Source organism: Sciurus carolinensis, chromosome 1, assembly GCF_902686445.1.
Source record: "Sciurus carolinensis chromosome 1, mSciCar1.2, whole genome shotgun sequence".
Classification (NCBI taxonomy): domain Eukaryota; kingdom Metazoa; phylum Chordata; class Mammalia; order Rodentia; family Sciuridae; genus Sciurus; species Sciurus carolinensis.
Window position 1 is genome coordinate 168,283,216 of NC_062213.1, and position 26,659 is coordinate 168,309,874.

The following is a 26,659-nucleotide window of genomic DNA, read 5'->3' on the forward strand; positions in this document are numbered from 1 at the left end:
GATGAGGTACAGTGAGCCTGTAGAGACCAGACAAGAATAATTTTGAACTGAAGAACCTGGACTTGATCATAGCTAGTCTGGGAACAGAAAAGGCTTTTAAGAGGGGACACACCATAGTCAGATACACATTATCTGACTACAAAGTGAGCTCTCTACCCAGTGAGAAGGTTGATCAAATATTAGAGAACTCCAAAGAGGTGGGTGAGGTTTGCAGCCAATACTTGGAGGTCAGCATCTGTGACAGTCAGCATGGTCAGGTATATGTGTGTGTGTGTCCTCAGCTAAATTAATTGGCAGTAACTTGCTAGTTTTGTGGAAGGGAAACTGCTTCTCAGACTTTTGGAATTCTCTTTCCAACCTAGGAGGATATGTGTCTTAGTAAGTTTGAGCTGTTATAACAAGAATATCAGTAGCTTACATGACAAATATTTAATTCTCACAGTTCTGAAGACTAAGAAGTCTGAGATCAAGGTACTAGTAGATCCAGTGTCTAGAGATAGCCTCCTTCTGATTGTATCATTACCTGGCCGAGAGAGAGTACATACAGTCTCTTCTTGTGAGGATAGTAATCCCGTTTATTGGGGCTCTGCCCTCATGACATAATTACCTCCAGAGGCTCCACCTCTTAAACCATTACATGGAGGTTTAGGTTCAACTTGTGAATTTGAAGGACACAAACTTTCCATCTATAGCATATTTCTCTCTCTTTTTAGGGCTACTCAGATCAAGACCTACTCCTGGGACAATGCACAGGTTATTCTGGTGGGGAACAAATGTGACATGGAAGAAGAGAGAGTTGTTCCCACTGAGAAGGGTCGGCTCCTTGCAGAGCAGCTTGGTATGTGCAAGATGCATGTGTGTATGTGTGCATATATGTATGCATATATATGTGTTTCATAAATATATCTTATAAGAATAAGATATGTTATAGGGCAAAACTTAAGAACAGACCAATCACCACTGAGAAGTCCAAATTTGAGAGTCTGTATTAAGTTGGCCAGCTGACTGTCTCACACAATGCCCCAAAAATGACTATTGGGAGAACAGCCTCAACCACAGGGTTGTAGGGGTTCTTATACCAAAAATCACATTAATCAAAGTGTCTGTTGCTATGATTCAAAATTACACATTAACATCATGAGATCTTTGACAGAGGGGGAAGTGGGTCAAAATGACCCTTACCTAGTACAAACTAAAGAATGGTTACTAAACATCCACACAATCACTGTTCACATGGTACATTGTTTAGGAGCAATAGGAATCAAAAGAGAGCAATTTTTCTTACACAGGAATATCATTCTGTATTGTTAACATGTCACACTAAGTAACTGATGATGGGCACGGAGGCGGGGTGTTCCCGTGGGAGAAGCTTATTTCCTACATAACATGGAGTCTCAGAACAAAATGGAGTCTGTTTAGTCACTTCCCTTAGAGTCTGGCCTATAACATTCTCATGGAGTCAGGTCTGTCAGCCCATCACAGATATATATATAGCACTTGAAAGAGCTGAGCCAAATATTGCTTTTTGAGCTTCCTAGAGAACATTGCAAAGAGGGAAACTTAATCTGTTATATTAAGTGTCCTTAATATAAAAACAAACCTATTATTCCAGAGAAGCATTGCTCTTCATTAGTAACTACAAAGAAGACTCTGTATACTGAATGTGACTGTGTTCTTGATATTGCACATCCTTCCAACAGCGCTGAATATCACAGATTGTTCTTAACGTTTCTCTCAATGTAAACTGATAGTTCTCACCAAAATACAATTCACAACAAAAGTAACTGTACATAGAGGCAGAACTATGTGGTTTGTGTATGCAGCTCAGTGATAGTTTTGCCAAGGTTGGAGCATTTTGTTCCTATACTCCACTGAGTCCTAGGTACCCAGGCATGTTTCAGTGACCACATAGTAGAACCCATATCTATCTTTGCCTAAAAGAGCAGTTTTTATTTTATGTTATTGTAAATATTGGAATTCAGTGTAAGATGGCCTTAGATAAAGAGTTCCATGTCTGTAGAATACATGAAAATTTTCTCTAGGGGAAAAGATGAACTGTTGGACTTTTAGCCAGTCTCCCTATGTATTTGTTACACCCTAAATGTTGTTAAGTATTAAGGAGTAGAGAACATAAAGTTATATTCTCTGACAGTTTCTGAAGTACAGATATTTGGGCTTTTAGGTCAGTAAACACTATGGTATAAAATGTGAATTATGTGTTATATATTTGTATTATGTGTATTAGAAGAGAGAGAGAGGAGATAGAGAGGGAAGAGGGGGAGGGAGGGAGAGGGAGAGAGAGAGAGTCATGTTATGTGTCCTATTCTTCTAGGACACCCTTTCTCCCCACCCTTATTCTCCAAAGTGGACTGGACTAGAAATTAGCAAATTGTAAGGGCTTAATAAATGGGGTGGTTGGGTCATCTTGGGTTTTGCTGTTCCTAGTCTATCACAAAGGTTCTCAGGTTCCAGAAAGTGCCTCCTCTTGTTTCACAGAACAGTAAGCATGTGGTAAAGGTCACACTTGGATAACTTCGGTTTATCCCATTATATCTTCAATCCGAAGTCCCCTGAGATACTGCCAGCACACAGGAATGCAGTTAGAAAGTGAGCTAATTCTTAGTGCAGAATTTAAGGAGGTACTTGAAGAAGGCGTTAATGAATTGGTTAGATTTGGCAGAGCAAGGTTACCCATCCCTGTTCTACACAACTTCCTGAACTTTCCTCTATTGCTTACCAGAATTTGCCTATTTACATATTTCTCTTTCTTCCTAGCCCTTAATAACAGGAAATATTGTCTGATTTGTTTCATTATCTCAAGCATCCAGCACAGGGTAGATAATTATTCATACATTTCACTTATTTGTTGAAAAATGTTTATTGAACACATACTCTGTATCAGGTTCTGCCCTGGCACTCAGGATATAATGGTGAACAAAACAATTGTAATTCTACCATCATGGAACTAGTGGGGAAAGGGACATTAAACAAATAATTAAATAAATAAACATAGAAGCATGTTAAGAGTTGTAAATGGGTGAATTGTGTGGTATGTCCATTATAGCTCAAAAAAGATGTTGGTTGTGAAAAATTCTGCTTGTTAGGACTCTTGTTATTGCAAGTGATAAAATTCCAAATCAAACTAGTTTTCTTAAAAAAAAATAGAACTTATTAGTTCATGCAACTAGGAAGTCCACTAGACCCAGGACTCAATTGCACTTTGTTTCTCAGCTTGACATATCCCCTCGACTTCTTTCTAAAACCAGAGTAAGAAGGATGAAAATTGGGGGATGTGGTGAGAGAAGAATGGAGGAACTTTAGATTACATAGAGGGAAATGAGAGGGAGGAGCAGGTGGGAGTATGAAAATGGTGGAATGAGACAGACATCATTACCCTATGCACATGTATGATTACATAAATGATATGAATCTGCATTGTGCACAACCATAGAAACAAAAGATGTACCCCATTTGTGTACAATGAATCAAAATGCGGTCTGTAAAAATAAAATAAAATAAAATAAGAAAGAATGAAAGTGGCTCCACATTCATATCTCCCCAACTGCTATAAAAAGGAAACCTTTTCTCTCTTGACCACCATATATCATTCTCAGGGAAAACTATGATTGGTCACCAGTAAGTCACATGTTCATCCCAATGACTGGAGGGAAAGTATTGTGACATAGTCATTTAAAGGGTGGTTCCCAGAAGGAAGGATTTGGTGAGCAGGTAAAAATAACCTAAGTCCATCACATGTGCTGAGAAGAAAGTGAAAGAGAAACCTAATTTTAGGCTGGAGAGCCAAGGTCTTCCTGAGAAAGTAACCCTTAAATTGAGAAGGGAAGGATAAGGAAGAGTTGGCTAGGCAAAGAGTGAGAATCAAGGGAGAACAGTCTGAATAATGTGGGCTAGAGCTTGAAGTATTCATGAAATTGAGAAAAGGCCAGGTCTCAAACTAAAGAATCCAGGGGAAAGTAGTGTGAGATAGGACAGAGAGACAGGCAGGGTTGGATCATGCCGAGTCTTGTTGATTGTGTTAAAGAATTTTGCAGGGATGTGATCAGATTTAGGAACAGTGAGGGAGGATGCTCAGCCTTCCTCATCCTCACCTCAGTCCCTATCCATGTGCTTACTATCCCGGGTATTCAGTTTTAGTGTCTGCTATATGAGATTCTCTGACTTATGGGATTCCTCCTTCCTTTCTTTTGGCTTTTCTCAGTTCACTCAGCAGCCCTTCTATATCCTTCAAGTTCCTGGATCCTGGGTGAACTCTTAGAGATGTTGAGGCAGGTGCCTCTTTGGGAGGGCAAAGTAGTTTCAGGGCCTCCTATTACAGGAAGCATAACCTTGAAGGGTCTCTGACTCCATGTGTTTGGAGGTGACTCGGGCCAGAGTCCAGGGAGGCTAGTGAAAAAGGAAATGTGCTTCTGCCTACAAGGAAAAGAGAAAGTGTTTAAAATGTGGTTTTGAAATGCTACCAGCATAGTGTAGTGAGAAAGTGCCCCCTAGACTAGGAGTTAGGAGATTTTGCTTCTGACCTTGAACATCTTGCTTCCTCTCTCTGGTTCTCAGTTTGTCCGTTTGAAAAACAAGGGATTTGGATTAATTGAATGAGTAGGTCTATTTAGATCTATTCAACTTTAATTTCATTTTGATTTACACAATTTCCCTACTTATTACTCACCCCACAGAACCTCTTATTTTGCCTTGCTTATTTTAGGTGTTCATTAAATATTTTGGGAGTTGAGATGAACTCTAGAAACCTTGTATCACTGAGCCTAGTTGAAGAGAAACAAAGACCTAATAGGCATGGATAATAACTAACAGTGATACCAATCACAATGTACTTTCATAGCAATTTTCTTGTGCCCTTCATTCTTACACCCAGCTTGTTTGGCATTATCATCAGTTATAGTAGCGCAGTGTACAGTTGCAGGTTACCATCAGTGCAGTAGTCAGTGGTTTACTGATAAAGAAACTGAGTACAGACCTCTCATGTTTCTTGCACACACTGAACACACATGCTACACCCATGTCTATTTTTGAACTTTAACATAATGTAACTTTTCTATGCTGTATTAGTAGTAGATGGCAGACTCAATACTCCAAACTCAGCCTATAGACTCAAATCTTAATGTTGTTATTGTGTCATCCAATAGTGTTTCCCACAAAGCCTGACATGGGTTTTTCTTTAAATTTTCATCATCAGTCACAATATTAGTGATATTTCTTTAGAGTATGGGTGTGGTAACAAACGACAAGGTGAACTTACATGAAAAGGGTCTACTTCTCACTCACATTATGTGTCGGTTGTGACTCCATTCCTCATGCCTCCTTACTCTGGGATCAAATCCAGAATGATAAACTATGCAACTTCTGTTGGGACTTGGGTCACATCACTTTTGCCCATATCCATTGGTCAAAGCCAAGTCATATCATCCACCTAATGTTGATGGAGTGGAAGATAATATTCCTCCCACAGGAGGCACAACAAGCCAACTGGCAATAGGCAGAGATGTAAAGTCTCTTGTAGGTTGGGCAGTGCATAACCTGCCAGTCACTGAATGCATGATGGATCCTGGGGCCACAGAGGTGAATGGGTTCCCCGCCCTTAAGAAACTTATTGACCAGGGAAACAAAAATCTTTTTATTTTAATCTTTTTATAATTATAGATAGACAGCATGCTTTTATTTTTTTATTTTTATGTGGTGCTAAGGATCGAACCCAGTGCCTTACACATGCTAGGGAGGCGCTCTGCCACTGAGCTACAGTCCCAGGTCCCAGAACAAAATCTTAAAGAGAAAATTTCAATATTATTTGAGTAGATGCCTGTGCCAGTCCTTAAACTGTTTGTTATCATTCCTTCTCCCGTTCTGTCTCTCTCCTGAACCCTCTCTCAACTCTTATTCTGGGGACACTTCCCACTACACTATGCTGGTCTACATGTGTTTCAAAACCACATTTTAAACACTCTCTTTTCCTTGTAGGCAGAAACATGCTTCCCTTTTACTAGCCACTGGGCTCTGACCAGAGTCATCCCCAAACAGATCCAGGATAGGGATGAGAAGCCCCTTTCTGAAGGGTACATGGATGCAGAAACTGTAAAATATTATGCTTCCTGGAATTGGAGTCCCTGAAGCTACTTTGTCCTCCGCAACACAAGCCCTGTAGGTTGTGCTTCCTACTCCTATGGATTGTGGCTTCTGGTTGAGTTTAGTCAAGGGGTAGGTAATTGGTCTTGGGGTAAAAGGGGGAACATGGACCTTCCCTCCCTTGCTGCCTTGGATGGCTACTTCAGTGACTCTTACTCCATTGGTTCCAACTTTCTTTACCTCTAATAATACTACTTTTTCCACTGATAATCTCTGGGTTTCCTCTATTCTGTTCATCTTCTCAGTTCTTCCATCACCTATATAATAACCAATGCCCTCTGGATTAAATGCTAATCCAGATGCCATTTCCTTGGTTGAAATCTGACTGAAACAATGTGCAGAGTGCTTTGGGGTGCGTACAGGACAGAGGTACATTATATGCATATATTGAACTAAAGATGAAGCTGGAGAAATATACAGAGGCCAGGCCATGCAGGGTTGCTGTGATATGGTTGTAGTTTGAAGGTCTTCCAAGCATCCATTGTGATGGAAGAGTTTTTCTCCAGGGTGGCAAAATTGGGAAGTAGTGGAAACTTAAGAGGTGGAGCCAGGGGGAAGATTAGATCATTGGTGGTGTGCTCTTGGAAGGAAGTTCTCAGGATACTCTTGAGTTCTCTTGAGAGGGTTGTCATAAAAGTAGCAAGCCCGGCCCCACCCAGCTCTCACTGCTTCCTGGCTCAAGATATAATTTTCTTGCTCCCACACATTCTCCCGTCATTGTTATTGGTCATAAGATGATGCAGCTAACAGGTAGCCCTCACCATAAAGCCTCCTGAACTGTGAACCAAATGAACATCTTTTCTTCATAAGTAACATGTCAAATATTTTGCTATAGTGATGAAAAACTAACTAATGGGTCTCGAGTTTTGAGCCAGTGAGACTGACTGATATGAAACTAATCAAACCTCTTTCAGTTCCAAAGATGCAAATCTAAGTCAAAATAACTCAAGTTATAACACAGGGCATAGCTGAAGCAAAATGGAAAAGGGCAGTGGACTTTAAATGGTCAGGAAATTAATAGGCCAAGCTATTGGACAGATTGTTCACATGAAATTCAAAGTACCTGAGAATAAGAGTAAGCCTAGGGTAGAAAGGAAGTAAGTCCCTTGCCAAAATTGTCAGTGATAAGAGGGTTGTGAGTTGAAGGTTGACAAAGATGGAGATGAGGAGGTGTCAGAGTAGGATGGAGAAGGGATTTGAACACAATAATAGCAGAGACATGTTCTGGAGCAGTGTTGGGATGAGGAGAGGTGAGTTTAGCTAGTTGCAAATTTTTGAATAAAATCTGAGGTCAGGTTCAGAGGAAGGCAATGTGGACACAGTCTGTGGATCCATAACAATTGCTTTGGACAGGGAAGGTAGACATTTTACTCATTTGGGGGCAGGGAAGCATCTCAGAATGAGTTAAGAATTGGACAGAATTTGAGACAGCAGAAATCCCATTGTTCTGAAGTCAATTAGAGGAAGGAAAGGACTGAGGGTAAGGAATGGCTAATCTGCTTAATTGGTTGTCAACTTTCTAGCCTCACTAGATAGAATCTTTCTTAATGAACCTGAGGAAAAGGTTACCACCTGGGCCTACTGGTGAAGGGCCTTCCAGGAGTCTGACAGTAATTGGGTGGGGTGCATTGGGAGTTATTGTGCTAAGTAAAGATATCCCTGACCTGACTAGACCCATGAACTGATAACTTCAATTAGAGTTCTCAGTACTTGGGGTACCTTTGAGATGTCTGTGAAGTCATCCCTTGGCATGATGTATGAGTTCTTCATCTCTCACCATTTTGGGTTTTCTGCTGTAATGATAATAAACTACTCGTCTCCTTCTAGCATGTATCAATGCTGTGTTTTTGCCCACTTATCTATGCTCATGCTGTTTCCCCTGCCTGGTGTGCTACACGTGTATGTGCTCACGTGAATATTCGTCTTCATCTAGCTGATAACTCGATTTCTTGGAGAATTCTTCCCTGGCCCCCAGGCTTGGTTAGGAGGTTCCTCTGTACCCTGGCAATCCCTTGCCTTCCTACTGTTTTAGCACTTAACCTCTAAAATGTTTTTAAAGTATCTCTCTTCCACACTAGACTAGGAGCTCCTCAAGGTTAGGAAATGTGTGTGATTCACCTCAGGGTCCCCAGGGCCCAGCACAGGATCGCCATGCTGAGCTGAGTGTTCATGACTCCCGGTGTCTGTATCCTCTCAACCATGCTCTCCATGCTCCTTCCTACCTCCTCCTTTCAACAAATACTCACGGAGCACCTACTACTTTGCTGGTGCTAGAGCTCCGATGAGGACTGGCACAGTCCCTGCTCAGGAGCTCCCAGCCAGATGGATTTTTACCACACAAGGTAACGAGAGCTATGGCAGAGGGAAGCACGGTGGAAATGAAGCAACACTGAAGCTGGGTCCTGAAGAATGAGAAGCTAGGTGAAGAGTGTTGCTCAGTTCTGATGTCAAAACTCACATCCCCAGTAACTTCAGAAAGTTTCTTTCCTCTCCCTACCCCTGCCACTCCCTTCCTCTCCTGCATTCCTGTATGGCCTCTGGTTCTTCTAACTGTGTTAGAATGTTATGCCTCGTTCTGCCGCTGTTCCAACTGAACGTGAGACAAAGAGGCATAAAAGATAGAGCCCTCCTTTATGCCCCATCTCTGAGCTTCAGTTGTTCTATCTGCAAGTTACAAGTGATAAGCCCTGCCTTGGCCTACCCGCCTCACAAGGTTTTCTAAAATTGCATTTGTGCACTATTAAGATCAACGCAGCCAGTAGTGAGGAGTGGCTCTCTTATTAAGGTGGCTTCTTCACAGGTAGATTCGATCTCTCCATGTTCCTGGCACTCAACACCAAATCTGGTGCAATGTCAGTGTTGGATAAGAACTGGTTTATTGATTGACTCTGAATGATGAAGAGCAAGAGGGCTTCCCCAAAGACAATGGAAAAGTAGAGAAGCTGAGACTAAAGCTGAGGGGAAATATGGGGAGGATAATTGCCTTGTATTCCACGTCAATCACTTCACATACTTTTGTGCATTTAATTCTCATTAACACACTGTGAGGTATGTAGCATTCACCCCATTTTACCAAGGAGGACATGGAGACTGAAAGTCATTAGGCAATTTTCCCAAGGTCACACAGCTAGTAACTGACAGACTATATTCAAATCCAGGCTGACTCCCAGGCCTTTTCTCACTGCCCACCTGCCCAATGTGGCATGTATTTCCCTCAGTGTCAATTCCTCAGAAGGAATTGGTGCCTCTGGCTTTGACCTGTGCTCTTGCCTTCATCCATACCAATGGCAAAAACCTACTTACTGCTTTACCTGTTTGCCCCTTTCCTAGGCGAGCAATACATTCCCCTCCACACCCCCAAACACTGCCACTTGCCATAAGCCAGTCAAAGACCAAGAAGTGGATTTTTGTGATATTCATTAAGGGTCTTTGAAGCTGAGGATAATGAGCCAGGAGCTGCCTTCTTCTTTGTCACATGTCCACAATTAGCAAGCACTTCGGCAGCTTGCCTTTCTCAGGTCAGAAACTCAGCCACAGGAGAGGCTAGCAGCTGGAGGTGGGCTGGCAGGAGCTGTAAGTGCCTTCGAGCTGGGAAGGCTAAGGGAAGAGGAGCCTCATTTGTACCTAGGGCTTCAGGCCTCTCTGTGAATGGTGGAATAATAAGCAGGAGGAGAGGGGAAGAAAGAGATCCCCCTCTGTGGGAAAAGATGATAAAAGAGGGAGAAAGATACAGAGGTGAGAGGAGCAGATGAAAGTAGAGCAGAAACTCGTTATAACAGGCAACTTTTGTACAGCAATTTATCCATTTCCTCACTCAATCCTCCCAACTGCTCTCAGTAGGAAGACTGTTATTATTCCTACTTGACAAATGAGTAGTCTGAGAATCAGAGAGGTTAAGTGATTCAGACAGGTACAGTGACTCGCTCAGATTCAGACACTGTGGTAGTTAGATCAAAACAAACAGACTTTGAAAGAAGAAAAAAGATATGATCAAGAAGAAAGAATGCCAAGTGAAAGGGAGAAAGAGGAAGAAATGAGAGGCAGGGCTCTGTATAGACTTTGGAGTCAGGCAAACCCAGGTCTAAACCTGATTTCCACTAACACAACCACATGTATGGTTACACAATACTTTGAAGCCTTCATCTTCTCATTTATAAATTGGAAATGATGATATTTACTCAACAGGTTCTTGTGAGGACTAAGTAAGATGATATTTTAAAACTCCTAACATAGGGTTTTGGCATATAGTAGATGCTCAACAGAATGTGCAAGGAACATAAGTGGGAACGGAGCTAAATGAAAAGAAAAAGAAAAAAGGGAAGAGAGAGGCTTTTGAAAAGAAATGAAGAAAGATGTGGAAGGAAGGAAGGAAAAGAGGAGGGAGTGGGCTGCCCTGGGGACATGATGGGAAGGGCAGTTTATGCTTCTGAGAGTTGCCACCAAGCTGGTCAGGATTCCTCAGGTAAGACATGGCCAAGGAAGGCCTTGGATTGTTTCTCTTGGGATTGTTATTCATTGTTATTCATTGTCACAGAAGAGTTGTCAAGGATCTCAAAGTAAAAAAAAAACAGACAAGAATGTGGCACACCTCAGGCAGTTTGTCCTGGGTCTTTTGTTGGATTTTGAGGGGAAGGAGAGATCTATAGAATCATTTTAGTGGACTTTAGGCTTTAGGGAGGAGGAACCTCACTGAGTGGAGATAAGCCAGTGTGTCTGTGGGTAGAAAGGGCAAATAAGATTCACTTATTCACTGTGGCTTTTATTTATTTATTTTTTTTTTGTACTAAGAACTGAACTCAGGGGTGCTGAGCTATATTCCCAGTCCTTTTTATTTTGAGACAGAGTCTCAAGTTGTTGAGGCTGGCCTCAAACTTTTGATCCTCCTGCCTTAGTCTCCTGAGTCACTGGGATTGCAAGCATGGACCACCATGCCCAGCTCACTGTGGCTCTTGGGTTGCCTACCAGAGCCCAGAGTAGAACTGGTCAGACTGGGGTGAGTGAGAGGCAGGGTAATGGTCAAAATGTCTTAAACTAGCTGGGCACAGTGGCGCACACCTGTAATTCCAGCAGCTCAGGAGGCTGAGGCAGGAGGATCTTGATTTCAAAAGCCAGCCTCAGCAAAAGCAAGGCACTAAGCAACTTGGTCCCTGTATCTAAATAAAATACAAATAGGGCTGGGATTATGGCTCAGTGGTCGAGTGCCCCTAAGTTCAATCCCTGGAACCCCCCATGAAATTTCCAAACTGAGACTTCTCATACTGGTGATTTTACTTACCTTGGGCAAGCCAACTTAATTTCCTAGGTCACAGTGTCTATACTAGTGATACAGAGAGATTCTCACTGACACTCCTTCCCCCAGGGGTGACTTGAAGAGCAAACGAGATGATGGTTGTGCTAAATGCTTTGGGAAGTCTGACATGCTCTGCACTCATATTTAAGTAAACAACTAATGACACCCTTTCTGTGTCAGGCACAGAGTCGTATACTTCATGTATATTATCTTGTTTCCTACTTGAAATAACTGTGAGGTAGTTACAATTATCACTATTTACAACCCAGAGAATCAGTTTGTAAAGAGAATAAGTGATTTGCCTGGGACTAAATAGCTGGGTCAACAGTAGCGCCAAGACCTGTCTGACTGTACAACCAGTGCAGGTAACCCCTGGTCTATATTGTCTCCTTCAAGCCTTATCCTCTGCCTGTGGAATTAGGCCTCCTCACTGCACTTCTGAGTACTGGCCATATTGATCCAGAGTACTCTGCTGGGGGCACAAAAGGTTCCATCTGAAGGAATGGGGAAAATATATACCTGTGTCTCTTTTCTTCTAGGGTTTTGACTTCTTTGAAGCCAGTGCCAAGGAGAACATCAGTGTGAGGCAGGCCTTCGAACGCCTGGTGGATGCCATTTGTGATAAGATGTCTGATTCGCTGGACACAGACCCCTCTGTGCTGGGTGCCTCCAAGAATACGCGTCTCTCGGACACCCCACCACTGCTGCAGCAGAACTGCTCATGCTAGGCAATGCCCACTCTCCGGCCTCCCCTATTGTGCCCCTACATGCACTTTGCTTCTCCCTGTTACACAGTGTCCATTCCCAGCCTCCCGGGCAAGCTGAGTTGCTGCTGTTCTTTGCCATCCCCCAGGGGGTTCTCTGCAGATGGCCCCAATTACAGACACTCAGTACTAGACTAATAGCACAGGTCATGGCATGGGCGGAGATACCCTTTACAAATGAAAACTCCATTTTATGAAGAGGATTCAACACAGGTTCTTGTAAAAAGAGTCTACTTTCTGCCTTTATGATAAGATTTCCTCCACTTACTAAAAATTGTCACACACCCACACTTTTCAGGAGCTGGCCAAATGTGTAAAGTGAGGCCTACCTCTACAGCTAATCCTATTAAAGAAAACTTCCCAAAGTACAATCTTCTTGCTTCATATCAGGCTCCCTGTGGAGTTTTCTCTTACCACAAGTCAAGCTTTGGCTCACAAAGTCCCATGCTTGTTACAACGGATGCCCACAGGGCCTGGGCAGTTGCTGTGGTGACAGGCCAGCACTAATCTCTGGAGAGCTCAGACTCTCTAGTGATGCTGAAAGGAGCAAAGGCTGAGTCAGAAATACACTTAAAAGGATTATCTCCTGCAAAATGTCAAAGGTACCCGCTGTATGAAAGAGTAAGCAAGTGAGTGCAAGAAAGAGAAAGAGAAAAAAATATATAGGCAAGATAAAGAATGGGTCATAACTTTCTGATTTTGCTGCTTTCCAGCTGGTTCTTGATTGTGGGGACTCCATGAAATTGGTCTTTGGATCTTAGGCTCCCAGGACCTGATAATTTTAGAGTTGGTGGGATCTCTAAATTTATCTAGTCTGATTAATCAGTCCCAAACCTTCCCATCTCTGACAAGTAGCTGTTAGGCCCTGCAACCAATTTTTCTTTTAAAACCCAACTTCAGGGAGGGACCATATCTTTGCACAGCTCTCAGATTCAGAAAGTTTTCCTTGCTTCAAGCTGGAATCTGCCTCTCGTAGATTCTTCTTCCTCTTCCCACCCCTTTTGTACCAGCTTTGCTGCAGAGATCTTACCGTCTCAGCTCTTTCTGCCCACGATACTCTCATAATTTGAGAACAGGAATCATGACCTCTAGGACCTGCCCTTTCTTTAAGTCAAATCCCCCTAAAATTCTGTCATTCACAGGTTTTTCCTCCCATCCTGCCCCTTTCCTCTCACCCACCTATCAGTTACTTCTGAGCAGTCCCACTGGGAAATGTGATTCCAAGCAGAATAAATCAAAAGGGGCATGGCCCTGACAAACTTGAGAAAATTGAATTCAGAGGTCCCAATATCGACCCTTTTGTCCTGGGAGCGACACCTTGGTGTCTATCAAAGAGCCCATTTCTGGTGGAAGCCCCTTAATTAAGCTCCTGAAGAAAACAACAAATCCAAACCAAACTAAACCAAAACAGTAGATACTCTGAGGCCTGAATGGATTAGCTTATGATTCCAGCTTGCTGTGGACACAGAAACACATTTGGGGTTATCTGAAATAATGACATGGAACTAGCAATTATTTCTGAAAATGTTCTTTCTCAACCATGGCCCGAATCCCCAGCCTTCTCTCCTGCACTAACATGCCACCTCAAAAGTCAGTGTGTATTTAGGGAAAGAGTCTTTCCTCAGTTTTCTATTTCAAATGCATTTCATTGTCCTAGGAAAATGAATTAGCTGGCAACAGGTCAAATGACCAAATAAAAGAACCATCCAGAGTCATCTCTATGGAAATGTTGCTTTTTTGATGCAATGCAGAGGACAAAATTGACTTGCAGTTAGGAGACCTAGACTCTGCCATCTAATCAAGTGTGACTCTGGATCAGTTACTTCCCATCTCTGAGTCTTGATTCTCCACTTATAAAGTAAGAGTCTTATTTGCATGATCTTAGGTCCCATCAGACACAAACAATTCTGTGATACGTTTTTTCACCTTCAGCATTTTAGTTCATCTGCAGAACAAACCCGAGAGATCAGGATTATCATCCCAGTGCCATTTCAACTAACACAGATTTCATGCTTACTCTGCACTAGACATTGTTCCAAGCACTTTACACATATTAACTCATTTATCTACCTAACATCTTTGTGAGGGAGGCACTGTAATTGACCTCATTTAAACATGAGGAAATCGGGTTAGGGGTGCAACTCAGAAGTGCACTTGCTTAGCATGCATGAGGCCCTGGGTTCAATCCTCAGCACTGCAAAAGTAAAATTAAATTAAAAAGATGAGGAAATGAAGGTACAAAGAGGTTCTTGTTTGCCCAAAGTCACATAAATGAGTAAATGGTAGAGATGGGGTTCCAGGTTGTAGGTTACAAGATCTGTGCTCTTAACCACATTTATATTTCTTCTCCTTTAGATAGATGTGATTCAGACAGGTTAAGAAACTTGAGCAAGATCACACAGCTAGCAAGCATGAGAGGCAAATTAGGATACAATGCCAGGGCCATCAGACTGCAGATACACTGGAGAAAAGACTTATGTCTCTAATCTGTTAACAAATTGCTCAACTACTCAGACTAATCTGAGGTGATGGATGTCTCATGCTCAGGAAAGCAGAGTTAGTCTCCCAGGCAACCAGATCCCGTAGGTCTAAACAGAAAATGCCCAGTGATTCTCAGGGCCAAGTGCTGGCTTTCCTTACACTTGCCTCTGTCAGGTCATACTTATCTGACTCCCAAGCAGTGTTTGAGCAGCCTCCATGCTACTGCAATGGGGCATGCTAGGTGCATGACTTGATTGACTTCTCCATGGAAATATATATTCCCTTCACAGGGGGTTGGTTCTGGATGTGTGTGTGTGTGTGTGTGTGTGTGTGTGTGTGTGTGTGTGTGTGTTTAACCTAGGGATTCTCTACCACTGAGTCACAACCCCTGTTCATTTTATTTTTATTTTGAGACAGGGTCTCACTAAAATGCTTAATGCCTTGCTAATTTGCTGAGGCTGGCCTGGAACTTGTGATCCTCCTGCCTCAGCCTCCTGAGTTGCTGGGATTACAGGCATGCACTGCCACACCCAGCTTGGGATGTGCTTTTTTTAAAAAAAAAAGTATTTTTAGTTGTAGATGGACAGAGTACCTTTATTTTTTTATTTTTATGTGGTGCTGAGGATCAAACCCAGTGCCTCACACATGCTAGGCAAGTGCTCTACCACTGAACTACAACCCCAGCCCTGGGATGTGCTTTTTACTCCATAAATTTGCATATAATGTCATGGATGATTACTATCTTCTCTGGGCATCTACCTTAGTACTAGGATTTCAGGCCGGGGTTTCCATAACCTCTGGATGTTTTAGTGCCTATATTCAATAGTCTCTTCTACTTAATGTCCAGGCAAAGATTAAATCTTTAACTTAAAAACTGTTAAAGTCTTTAAAAGTCAGGAGCCAGTCAAGGGAGCAAATATCTTCACAACAGATGGACTCAAGAGTTAAATGTTCTAGTGGCAAACTCTTCGACTAGGCAACAAACAGAACTGCTTGTGAGATGGCAATTCGCCAGCCCTGCTCTGTGACCTCATTTCTGTTGAAGTGGAAGGCAGCAGCTTCCAGCTGATTGCAGTGCAATGTTCATCAATCACAGTAATAGTGCAATTAACTACCAAGGTTCAAGCAAAATAATATGTGCTAGTGGCAACTTGTCCTGGATTTCATCTTTCTAAACAATCCAAATAAAAGAAGATTTAAAAAACTGTTGACATTTAAAGAGGCAAAAGTAGGCTGTGAGTGCAACAGTATTGTAGTTGTTTTATAGAATTTGTTTTAAATGCATGTGTATCTGTAAATACAAAGTGTTGTGTGACTTATTACTGTTTCCTCAGTCTGTAGCATTTCTATTGGGGAACAGCAGTGGGGTAGAGTTACTGAAGGGACATAGATTCATCAGATACTAGAGCTGGAGGGAAACTTAGAGAATATCCTGTGTTACAGAAGGGAATGTTGAAGTTCAAGAAACAAGAGGAAATCTAATCGCCCTAAGAGTTTATTATTAATGAAGCCAGGACTAGGTCTTGGATCACCTCCAAGAAGAAATTCACCTATTCTGAGTATTTACTATGGATCCGAACATTATTAAAGACTGGATAAATATAAACAAATCAAATGATCCCTGCCTGTAAGGTACTGATAGTCTAATGGAGGTGCTTAGAATATCTTATTTCTAAAATATTTTTATTCCAATTTGGCAGGTGAGTCAACATGGTCCTGGAAAAAAATTAATGTGCAACATTTGACCGCACCTCTGTCTAACTCATGCTCTTTAAGTTTTCTTATTATTATCTCAGATGCACAGTTGATGGGTTGATGGTTGTGATAGACTCCCAAGGATTCTCAGAGTTAAATAACCTTAGTTGAGCCATTGGTTTCCAATTGCTTTATAACTATAAGCTTGTAACAGAGAATGAGATGAGCATCCTCTAGACCTGACTCTCCCATTAATCACCTACTCCTGCTCCACAGCTGCTTCCTTGGATGTTGAGTTTCCTGGAGCATCTTAGGAATGTTTAGCTTTGTTTGCCAATAGTTTGGGGGAAGGGAAAGAAATTACAACCATCAGTGTCCTGGGATCTCATCAATTTCAGATCTCCCATCCCAAGCTTATACATATAACTACCTACCAAAGTTGAAGAATCAAGTAACATCCTGAGGTTGGAAGTGCAAAAAAAAGACTGGCCTGTGAGACACAAATACTTTTTAAAGTGATGTTTTTTTACTTTATATGAAGTAGGCAAAACTCAAATTTTTTCAACCAACAAATGAGTAACTGGTATATGCCAGGGTACAGTCAGTAGCATATTAGACACAGTCCTGGCCTTGAAGCATATAACTGCATGGTTAGTCTGGACATTGATAAGTCATCGCCCAAATATGATTACAAAGTACTCTGAAGGAAATCTAGATGGTACTATGAGAACATATACCTAGGAAACCTGAATCACCTTTGTGGAGCTTTCTGATTTCGAGAGCCCTAGGAAGATTCCACTGCCCCCAAATACCTCTACTACCTAAGGGCTTTGCTTTACATTACTCAGTTAACCTTTTATCTTTTAGTTCAAATACAAATTCCCCAAGAAGAGTAAGGATGAGAGAAAGCTTGCCTGTGCCTGTGGAACACTTTTAAAATACCTGATTAAGAGTTAATTGTCTTCTGAGGTACCTAACAAACCACTTCAAAACTTAGTGGCTTAAGACAAGAAACATTATTTCTCACAATTCTGTGTGTTGACGGGGTGCTCTTTCCAGCCAAGGTTGGATGGTCTATAATGGCTTCTTTCATATGTCTGGGGTCCTAGCTCATCAGAGTGGGGTGGTTGAGGCTTCTGTTCAAGTGGTCTTATCCCCCGGAAGGCTGCCCAGACTTGTTCATATGGTGGCAGAATTTTCCCCAAATCAAGAGAGGTCATATTCCAATGCAGAAGCACTTCTCAAGCCTATTTCCATCACATTTGCTAATGTCCCACTGACTAATGCAAGCTACCTGTCCAAGCACAATTTTAAGGGGTGGAGAAAGAGATGCCACCTCTTAATGGAATAATATGTGGCCATTTTTTTTAATCTACCACATGGAACACCCCTGAAACTCAGACTGGTAAAATATCCAGGGGTCTTACATTCTGGTATTACAAATATCCCCAAAGACAACTGTCAAAATGGTTTAGAGCAGGGCAGTTAAAGGGTCTACTTTGGAGGAATCAAAACATCCAGATGGAGAAGTTCTGAAGCTTGTTAAATACTCCATTTTGTTACTTCTTAGCTATCCTTAAAGAATGAATCTGACTTTTCATTCCATGAGATTGATTGTAGATGATGACTGTGATTTCTGTCTGACTTGGCCTGGCCAGAAACCTAACTGAAGTATATTCAGAAAAGTTGACTCAAAAACAGTTAGGCCCTCTGCTCCTGCTACATTCACTTTCCTGGAGAACTCATCTAGTTTTGAGGTTTGGGATGCCAAGACTTTGGTAATGACACATGTACCTAAGTACCTACTAAACATTTCCCTGTCTCAGACTTAACATGTCCAAACTTGATTCTGCCCCAAATGTGTTTTGGTATTAGCCTTCCAAGAAACTTAGGTGTCTTTCTTAATTTCTTGATTTACCTTTTTTTAATCTCCACACCTAATCCAGTAGAAAAGTCCTGTGGTTCTACTTCTAAATAGCTCTTGAATCTGTGTACTCTTCTCCATTTCCATTGCCATGGGTTCAAGGCACCATTGTGTTTCTCTGTATATACACTTATACCCCTATAGTCCATTCTGTATACATCAACGTTTTAAAAATAAAAAAAATGAATGAACAGCTCAGTAAAATTGAGGTTTATGTTCATATTACACACAAAAATAATCCAGAAGTAGCCATTATCATTACTAATTTATTTGTTTATTATTGCCCTTCTGGGATTGAAACCAGGAGCACTCTACCATTGAGCTACCTCCCCAGATGTTTTAGTCAGCTTGAATCCACCACTGACTAGACTGGGTTGTGTAGCATATGCTTTTACATACTTGTCTTCTATAATTTTGAAGTGGCTAAATAGCAAATACCTAAATAAGAAATCTCTGGGCGACTTGAATGAAACACTTCCTTTTTTTGGTACAAAATCATGTCAGAAATGCTAATGGAGAGCAAAGTAAATCAGCAAGCCTCTGAGGAGTATGTTTAGGATTTTAGGCTCCTTTTAGATTCTAATGCATCTCTTCTTGGGTTTAGCAATGGATAAAGCTAAAAAGCTGTGCATCTTGCTTAAGTCGCTCCATCTCTGGGCTTCAGGAGCTAAGACCAGATGGTTTTTGTGGGCCCTCTTGGCACAAATGCTCTTTGATTCTATGCCCATTTTCTGTAAGAGCCGTAAGTGGAAAACAGGATTTTGGCAGGAATCCTTTTATTACGAAAGCCTCTTTTCTTCTTAGGTACAATGAAAACAGCCAATGCTGTGTGATCCCCTCACCACTCAGCCAGGCTTATGGTTCTGGTCTCTGAGACTGCCAAAAAGCATTGCAGCAGTTAAGTACACCTGGATGATCCATGCTTGACTGTCATAGGCTTTAGGTTCCTAAAGGGTAACAAGAGGAAGAACAAAAATAAGAATCTCTGAGGAGACTTGTTGAGAATGGAGCACAATCTCACATATTTGAGAAGAGACCAGGCAGCTGTGTTTAAGAATGAGAAATGCATTCCAATTCAAGAAGGACTAAATTTATCAAGCAACAAGTGCTTGTGAAGCAGGGTAAAATCTTTCCGAGGACAAACTCCACCATGCAGCTGGAAGCCTGAAAATGTAAGGGTGGAAAGAGTTGCACGAGGTAAACTATCTTCAAATCCCTCTAATCAGGGGCTGGGGTTGTGACTCAGTGGTAGAGTCCTTGCCTGGCATGCATGAGACTCTGGTTCGATCCTCAGCACCACATAAAAACAAATAAAGGTATTATGTCCATCTATGGCTAAAAGAGTATTTTTAAAAAATATCTCTAATCATTATACCATAGGATAAGGTAGTATAGTAGTATAGTAGTTAAGCATGCAGGGCTTACACTCTGACATTGACAGAGAGGCAAACCTAATCCAAGATCTTTGTAATGGCACTGAAAACCAGATACTGGAGAGAACCAGTGTAAACATCAAGAGCAAAGGGAAAATGGAAGGGAGTTATTAGTAGAAAATGGAACCTGGATTAGAAATTGATCAGGGTAGAAGAATTCAGTTAGGAACAAGAGAAGAAAGTTCAGGGAAAAGGGCCTTCAATAGCTCTTTTTCCTGACCTTGTTGGGCTGCTTATAGTAGTGACTGCCACCACACACTTGACAAAATAGTACCTCTTGTACTTTGTGTTTCCTTTAGCAGCTGTTTTCAGGGATGAAGAATAGTCCAAAATGAGGGTTTCAAGCGTTCTAGGATCTTTGTTAGACGTTCCTACCAACACTTAAAAAAATCCAGGATTCCAGGGATCTGGATCTCAGTTTCAACTCTGCAGCATAATACCTGGGTGGTCTTGGACAAATATCTTTTCATCTATAAGATGAGATTAAAAACTCTTGCCTGCTTCACAACATAGTTGTAAGAGTCAAAAAAGGTGCATTTAAAAAAATAAAATTTATGGACTTAGGATAAATGAGGGGTGAAATGTTGTGGGGTGTTGGGGGTGGATGGCATTCAGCCCAGAATGCAACTGAGCATAATCCTCTCAGCACCATTTCCAAGGATTCCTTCCTCCCATCATCTCCTAGGAACTGAACCTTACCTATAATTATCAAGGCCAACATACCTTGATAATGGTGGTTTCAGAGAAACTTCTGGAGACTAAAATTAGCCAAGAAAACTCATGCTGTGGATTGGATGAACAGAACTGTGAGCTGCAATGGAGTTGGGGCCCAGAAGGAATGAGCAGAGAGGAGGGTCCATATGCATTATGATTAGAATAGCATAAAAACATGAATTATGTGTTTAGCACTTTACAGTTCCCAAAAGTACTTTCTCATGTAAGCCCTGTTAATCTTTGATACCCTATAATACAGGTTTTATTATTCCCAGTATTCAGATGAGGAAAACTAAGTCCTGCATCAATGAAGCACCTACCCAAGACTTCATGGAGAATGAAGTAAATGACTTGGTCTCAGAACAAGGTAGAGTCTGCTCCCATATGTGGGTAGCCCTACTCCTGAACCCTGCATAAGGAAGGGGGAAATGGGAGGCTGGAGGAGGGTAGTTGAAGAAAAAACCTAAGCATCAGTTATGTATACATCTGGTTTCCTCTCTGCTTATGAGAGAGAAGGAAAGAGAGGAAAAATACTCCTCTCTCAGTACCCCACACCCACAACAAAATGAACTCCTGGAGCAAAGTTGAGAAGCAGGGGCTTTCCTTATATCACAGAACCAGGGGCAGATGGTCTCTGTGGTCACAGAGACATGTTACTTTATCCAGTTTGTACATCACCTTCAATTCCCTCAACTGCTCTTTCTAATTTATTCAACCAGGGAACAATCTGGTTTCATGCCAACTTAGGAGATGTATCATAACAGGCTGGGCAGAATTCCTCAGGAGGAGCAATTAGTAAAAGTTGGAGCCATTCCTCTATATGACTGAGGAGAGAGAAATAATAACCCTCAAGTCTCATCCCATCAGATTCTAGCTAAGCAGATGTTTTCATGCTTTTTTATTCTACCTACGTTCTGTATGCTGACGCCTCTTTTTAGTGACATTTGTAATATGAAATGTTATGTGGTGGTGTGAATTTGTACAAATATAAAGAGATGATGGATATATAGTGGTATACACAGCAGCAAAAGGGAAGGTCCCATTTGCAAATATCTGTGGTTAGTATCCTTTGTTCTTGTTGATGTATTTTCTTAGTACAAACTGGATATCCTTACAATAGTTAAAGTTCATCTGAACTATTGTGTTAGTCAGCTTTTTGTCACTATGGGCAAAATACCTGACATAAACAACTTAGAGGTGGAAAGATTTATTTGGCTCACAATTTCAGAGGTTTCAGTCCATGGTCAGCTGGTTCCATTGCTTTTGGGGCTAGGAACAATAAATACCCTTCCAAGGCATGCCACCCTGTGACCTATTTCTCCAACCATGCCCCCTGCCTAGTTTCTACCAACTCCCAGTAATTTATTCAACTGTCAATGAATTAATGCACTGATGAGTTTAGCCCCCGCATGAGCCAATCTTTTCCCAAACCCCACCTCTGAACATTGCTGCACTGGGGACCCAACCTTCAACACGTGAGACTTTGGGGGGCATTTCAGATCAAGCAATAATAACAAGCACGTAATATTTATAGAGTGACTATTTTCTGAGTTTGTGCTAAGAACTTTGGGAGGAGACTCCTGCTTTTGAGACCTTAAAAAGGAATTGTGAAAATTCCAGTACAAATGCAGAACAAATCATAGTGCAATGCAGAGGTTCATGATAGACTCAGAAAAGGGGGAGATCGTTGTGAATTCCAACATCTGGGGAAGGTGTCCTGTTGGAGGAGGGACTAGTGCTGCATAAGTTCAGTGAGAGCCAATCCGGATGTTGGTTATGACTCTGTGCGGGAGACACAGAGAATAACAAGGAGCAGAGCACGCCTCCTAGCAGTTTATCTCAGTATTTACTTCCAACAGAACAAGACTGCTGAGCTAGAAAATGATGAGCCCACAAAAAAAATGAAACAAAATGCAGACAGAACTGGCAGCTCCAAGAAGGGGTAGAACTCACTTCCTACCCCAGCCTCTTACTCCCCCAAAAGTATGACAAGTCTAAGCAGGCAACTGACTCAGTCAGGTTCTACTTCCACCCAACCATGGTGTGGTGGGGAACCCTATTTATTTCTTTTACCTGATTGACTCCTACCCACTATGAAGACCTTGGTGGGTCAGAGTGGACAGAGTTTTAGAAGAACATAGCATAGGGAAATGTCAAGATATTGCATTTATTCATGACTCTTTCAATTACAAGGAACATAAACCCACTTTTAACAATTAGGAGAAGAAAAGAAGAAAGGAGTCATGATGGGAGGGGAATTTGTGAGCACATGCTGCTATAAAATCCCCGGGGTATATCTGGCTTCAGACATAGTTTAACCAAACAATTAAATTATATTATCAGGATTCTCTGTCTGTCAACTTTACTTTCTTCTGGATTGCTCCAGTTTACCCAGCCAACAAAGCCATCTGAATAGAGAGAAAATACCTCTACTTTGATAGTTCTGGCAAAAGTCCTGGGTCATGTATATAATACTCTTAGATCAATCATGCTGCTAAGAGATGAGGTGCTCTGGTTGGCCAAGCCTAAATCCTGTGCCCATCTCTGGAGTAAGAGAGTAGGATCAGTTCCATCCAAACTAGTTGAACTGTAAGTAGGAGAGGGAGCATTGCCCCAAGGGAAAATTAGGGTGATGTTTCCAAGAGAGAAGGGAAAAATATTAGCTATTCACAGGAGAAACAGCTCATTCCACAAGATATATTTTAAAAACTGGACAGAGAAGAACAAGAATGGGTTGTATACCCAGAATGTAGGAATGGGAGGAAGAAGTTGGGCAGGAATGGAGGGAGAGGCAGACCAGAGGCAGCCAGCTGAATGCAGAACAGGCATGGATCAGTACATGTGATTGAATAGGTTGTGTCCTGCCAAAGAGGCCAGGAGAGGATAAATGGGGGTTGAAATCCAGTTTAAGATCCAAGTGCAAAAAAAGTCTTGTGTTGTGGTATGGAGCTGCTTCCTTTCACTAAGAGAAAAGATTCTTTCGTGTAATTCACACAAAGATGCTGTCTGCTCACTAAGCCATAGGAGAGGGACAGCATCCATCCAGAGGGGGCTTTTGTCTGTCTCTAATTTGCACAAAGATGTTATCGTGACTTGAATTGCATCCCCCCAAAAGATGAACTTAAGTCCTAAAGCTGGGGACCTGTGACTGCAGTCTTATTTGGAAATAGGGTTGTTGCAGATATAATCCAATTAAGATGAGGCCATCCTGGATTAGGGTAAACCCTAAATCCAATGACTGCTGTCTTAATAAGAGGAAGAAAAGGGAGATTGAGACACAGGGAAGAAGGCCATGTGATGATGGAGGCAGAGACTGGAGTAATGCAGCTGCTAACCAAGGAATGAAAGCATTGCTGGCAACACCAGAAGTGAGGAGAGGGCCATGGAACAGATTCTTCCTCAGAGTCTCCAGCAGGAGCTAGCCCTGCTGACACTGTGATCCTGGAGTCCCAGCTTCCAGAACTACAAGAAAATAAGATTCTTTTGTTCTAAGTCATCCAATCTGTGGAGGTTTATTATAATAGACCTGGGAAAATAACAGATACTATAAGGGCAGTAATAGCCCTGAAAGTAAAATCCCCCTGTGTCCTTGTGGAAGACACAGAAATCTACAGTAGTCCCTGTGGAAAAAGTATTTGGGCCTCTTTTTCTCCTGCCTAAGAATATCCTGGAAGGGCCTGTTACCTCTATCTGCACAAAGTAAAGAGTATTTTCAAATTATAGTAGTTTATAAGGTGAGGGCTGCTGGTAAAATGAGGGACAACTTCTTGTTTTGAGAAGAGAACTACTTGAGGTTTAAGTCTCTGCATATACTGTTCTTTGAACTCTTCTGTCCTCAAAGCCTCCTGTATTTCCTTTGTCACAGAACTTATTGTGTCAGAGTGTACTTTTCTGGTTACTGTGGAGTAGATTGTCCAATGATGCAGAATACATTTTTCTGTGAAGTAAACATTTTCTTTCCTGTTAAATAAACCAAACAAGCAAAGATAAATGTGCCTAAAGGGTCTGGGGACCTTTATAAACAAAGGAAATGAACTCCAATAGTTGCATTAACAACATGTAGAGTTATGGAAGTATGTTGAGGTAAACCAAGGTGGCTCTGAAGACAGGCCAGTGGCAGAGAAGGGCAACAATTCCCTGGATGTCACTTCTTTAGTGTACCTTGACTCTATCACATCTCCCTATCTTATTTCATCTTCTGCGTTGCATTCATTATCCTTTTGCTTTAAAAGTTTAATGATAGGTAGGAGTGGTGGCACATGCCTGTAACACCAGAGACTTGGGAGGCTGAGGCAGGAGGATCACAAATTTGAGATCAGCCTGGACAACTTAATGAGACTCTGTGACATTAAGGGGCAGGGGAAGGATGTAGCTCAGTGGTTGAGTGGTAAAAAAACCCCTAGGTTCAATCCCCAGTACTAAAAAAAAAAAAAAAAAAAAAAAAAACAGGCTTAACAACAGCAGAAACCTCGCCTATTTGTTCACACTCATTTCTCAAAGCCTTGGGCAGGTTACTTAATCTGTTTTATTCAAGACCTCTATTACACACCTCTCATTTGTAAAATATATCAACCTCACGGGGTGATTGTGCAGGTTAAATGAGGTAATGTAAGAGCTTGGATACAGTCAATGTAAGAGCTTATACATAGTTAATGGTCAATGCTAACACTTTCATTGTGCTTACTAGGCTCCAGACATTATTCTAAACCTTTTACATGTAAATCAATTTAATCCTTACGATGATGTTATGAGATAGGTGCTATTATTATCCCCATTTATGATGAAGAAACAGAGAGGATATTTAACCTGCCCGAAGTCACACAATTAGTAAACACAGAATTCCCTGAACCAGTACACTGTAGTGTACCAGTTAATATAAATCCTTCTCTTTTTATGAAATTTTAGTTGTAGATGGACACAATACCTTTATTTTATTTATTATTTATTTATTTTTATGTGGTGCTAGGGATCCAACCCAGTGCCATACCTGTGCTAGGCAAGCATTCTATTACTGAGCTACAACCCCAGTCCTAAATCCTTCTCGAGTGAATAAAATTGCCAAAAAAAAAAAAAAAAAAAAAAAGGAAAGAGATGGAACCAATGAACTAGCTCAGGATCAAGACAGGTATTAAGGGGAAATCCACGGTTTGGGAATCTCTGAGGCAGTGATAGTGGAATTTGCATCTAATCTGTCCTCCTGGGACAGTTCTGTGTTTAGGAAAATATTCCTGAAGGCCAATTTATAGAGCAAGATAATTCTTGACCGAGCACGGGGATGAGGTATTGTCTTCCTTCACATACTGAAGCACCTCTGAAGCCTGGGCTGGGATTCTCACTAACAGAAAGAGCACAGACTTTTGCTAGAGACCCTAACCTCATCACACATCCAGGACTACTCATTCCAGCATGGCAATAAGAGAAACAGCAGAGGATATCTTTCAGCTGTTCCTGTTTCAGACCCCTTTGACTTTAGAAGCTGCGTGGTGTTATGGGACTCTACTAGGATGTTTTTAAAGAAACAATGTGTCACCTGACCCAGCCAGTTATGTTTGTCTCTGTCACCCCTTGAGGCGAACTCTTGGAGGTCAGGATAGTGTGTATTATTTTTCTGTCAATTTCCAGATTCTGCACAGTTTCCTGCATATGTAGGGTGTCCAATGCTGTTCGTTGAATGAAGAGAATCGAACGTTCATTCCGAACAATAGGGATGACGTTCGAACAAGGCAGTTTGTTGTTATCTTAGACATTTTAGTTGAAGAGTAGTGGTGGTGGTGATATTTTGGAAGGACATTGAGAAGATAGAGAGATCACAATCAAGCTAGTTTTAGAGGAAGCTGTGAAAGAAATAGTTTGTTCAAGTAATTATAAGTTTAAAGCCCTTTGTGGCCAAAGGTCTTATTTAAATCCTTTCCAAAACCTCTGCAATCTGATTAAGTTGGAGAATGCTTTTCCCTGTTTTTCTTGAAGGGTAAGTTGGAAGCAGTACCAAGAGTCCTATCCCACACCCATAGGGAGCTGTTTTTCCAAGTTTCCAGCTTTTGCAAGAGCTGCTTGAGATCTATCATGTCTATGAAAAGGGAAGCCTTTACCACTTCCTTTATAATACCCTTCAACCTTTCTTAGTCAATAATAAAAGATGAATTTTTTTCTTTTTCTTTTTTCTTTTTTTTTTAAACAGATAAAGGTTGTTTTTATTTCAAGGACT

At 41.5% G+C, this 26,659-nt stretch overlaps 1 protein-coding gene across 1 annotated transcript in view; it reads left to right on the forward strand.

Moving 5' to 3' along the window:
- The window catches only part of Rab3b (RAB3B, member RAS oncogene family), a 68,156-nt gene extending 53,085 nt beyond the window's left edge, over positions 1-15,071 (forward strand). Inside the window, 3 exon segments of the mRNA XM_047558119.1 lie at positions 714-859; positions 10,088-10,092; positions 11,983-15,071. Of these exon segments, the coding sequence (XP_047414075.1) occupies positions 714-859; positions 10,088-10,092; positions 11,983-12,171 (340 nt within the window). The 3' untranslated portion in view covers positions 12,172-15,071.
- The last annotated feature ends 11,588 nt before the right edge of the window (positions 15,072-26,659 follow it).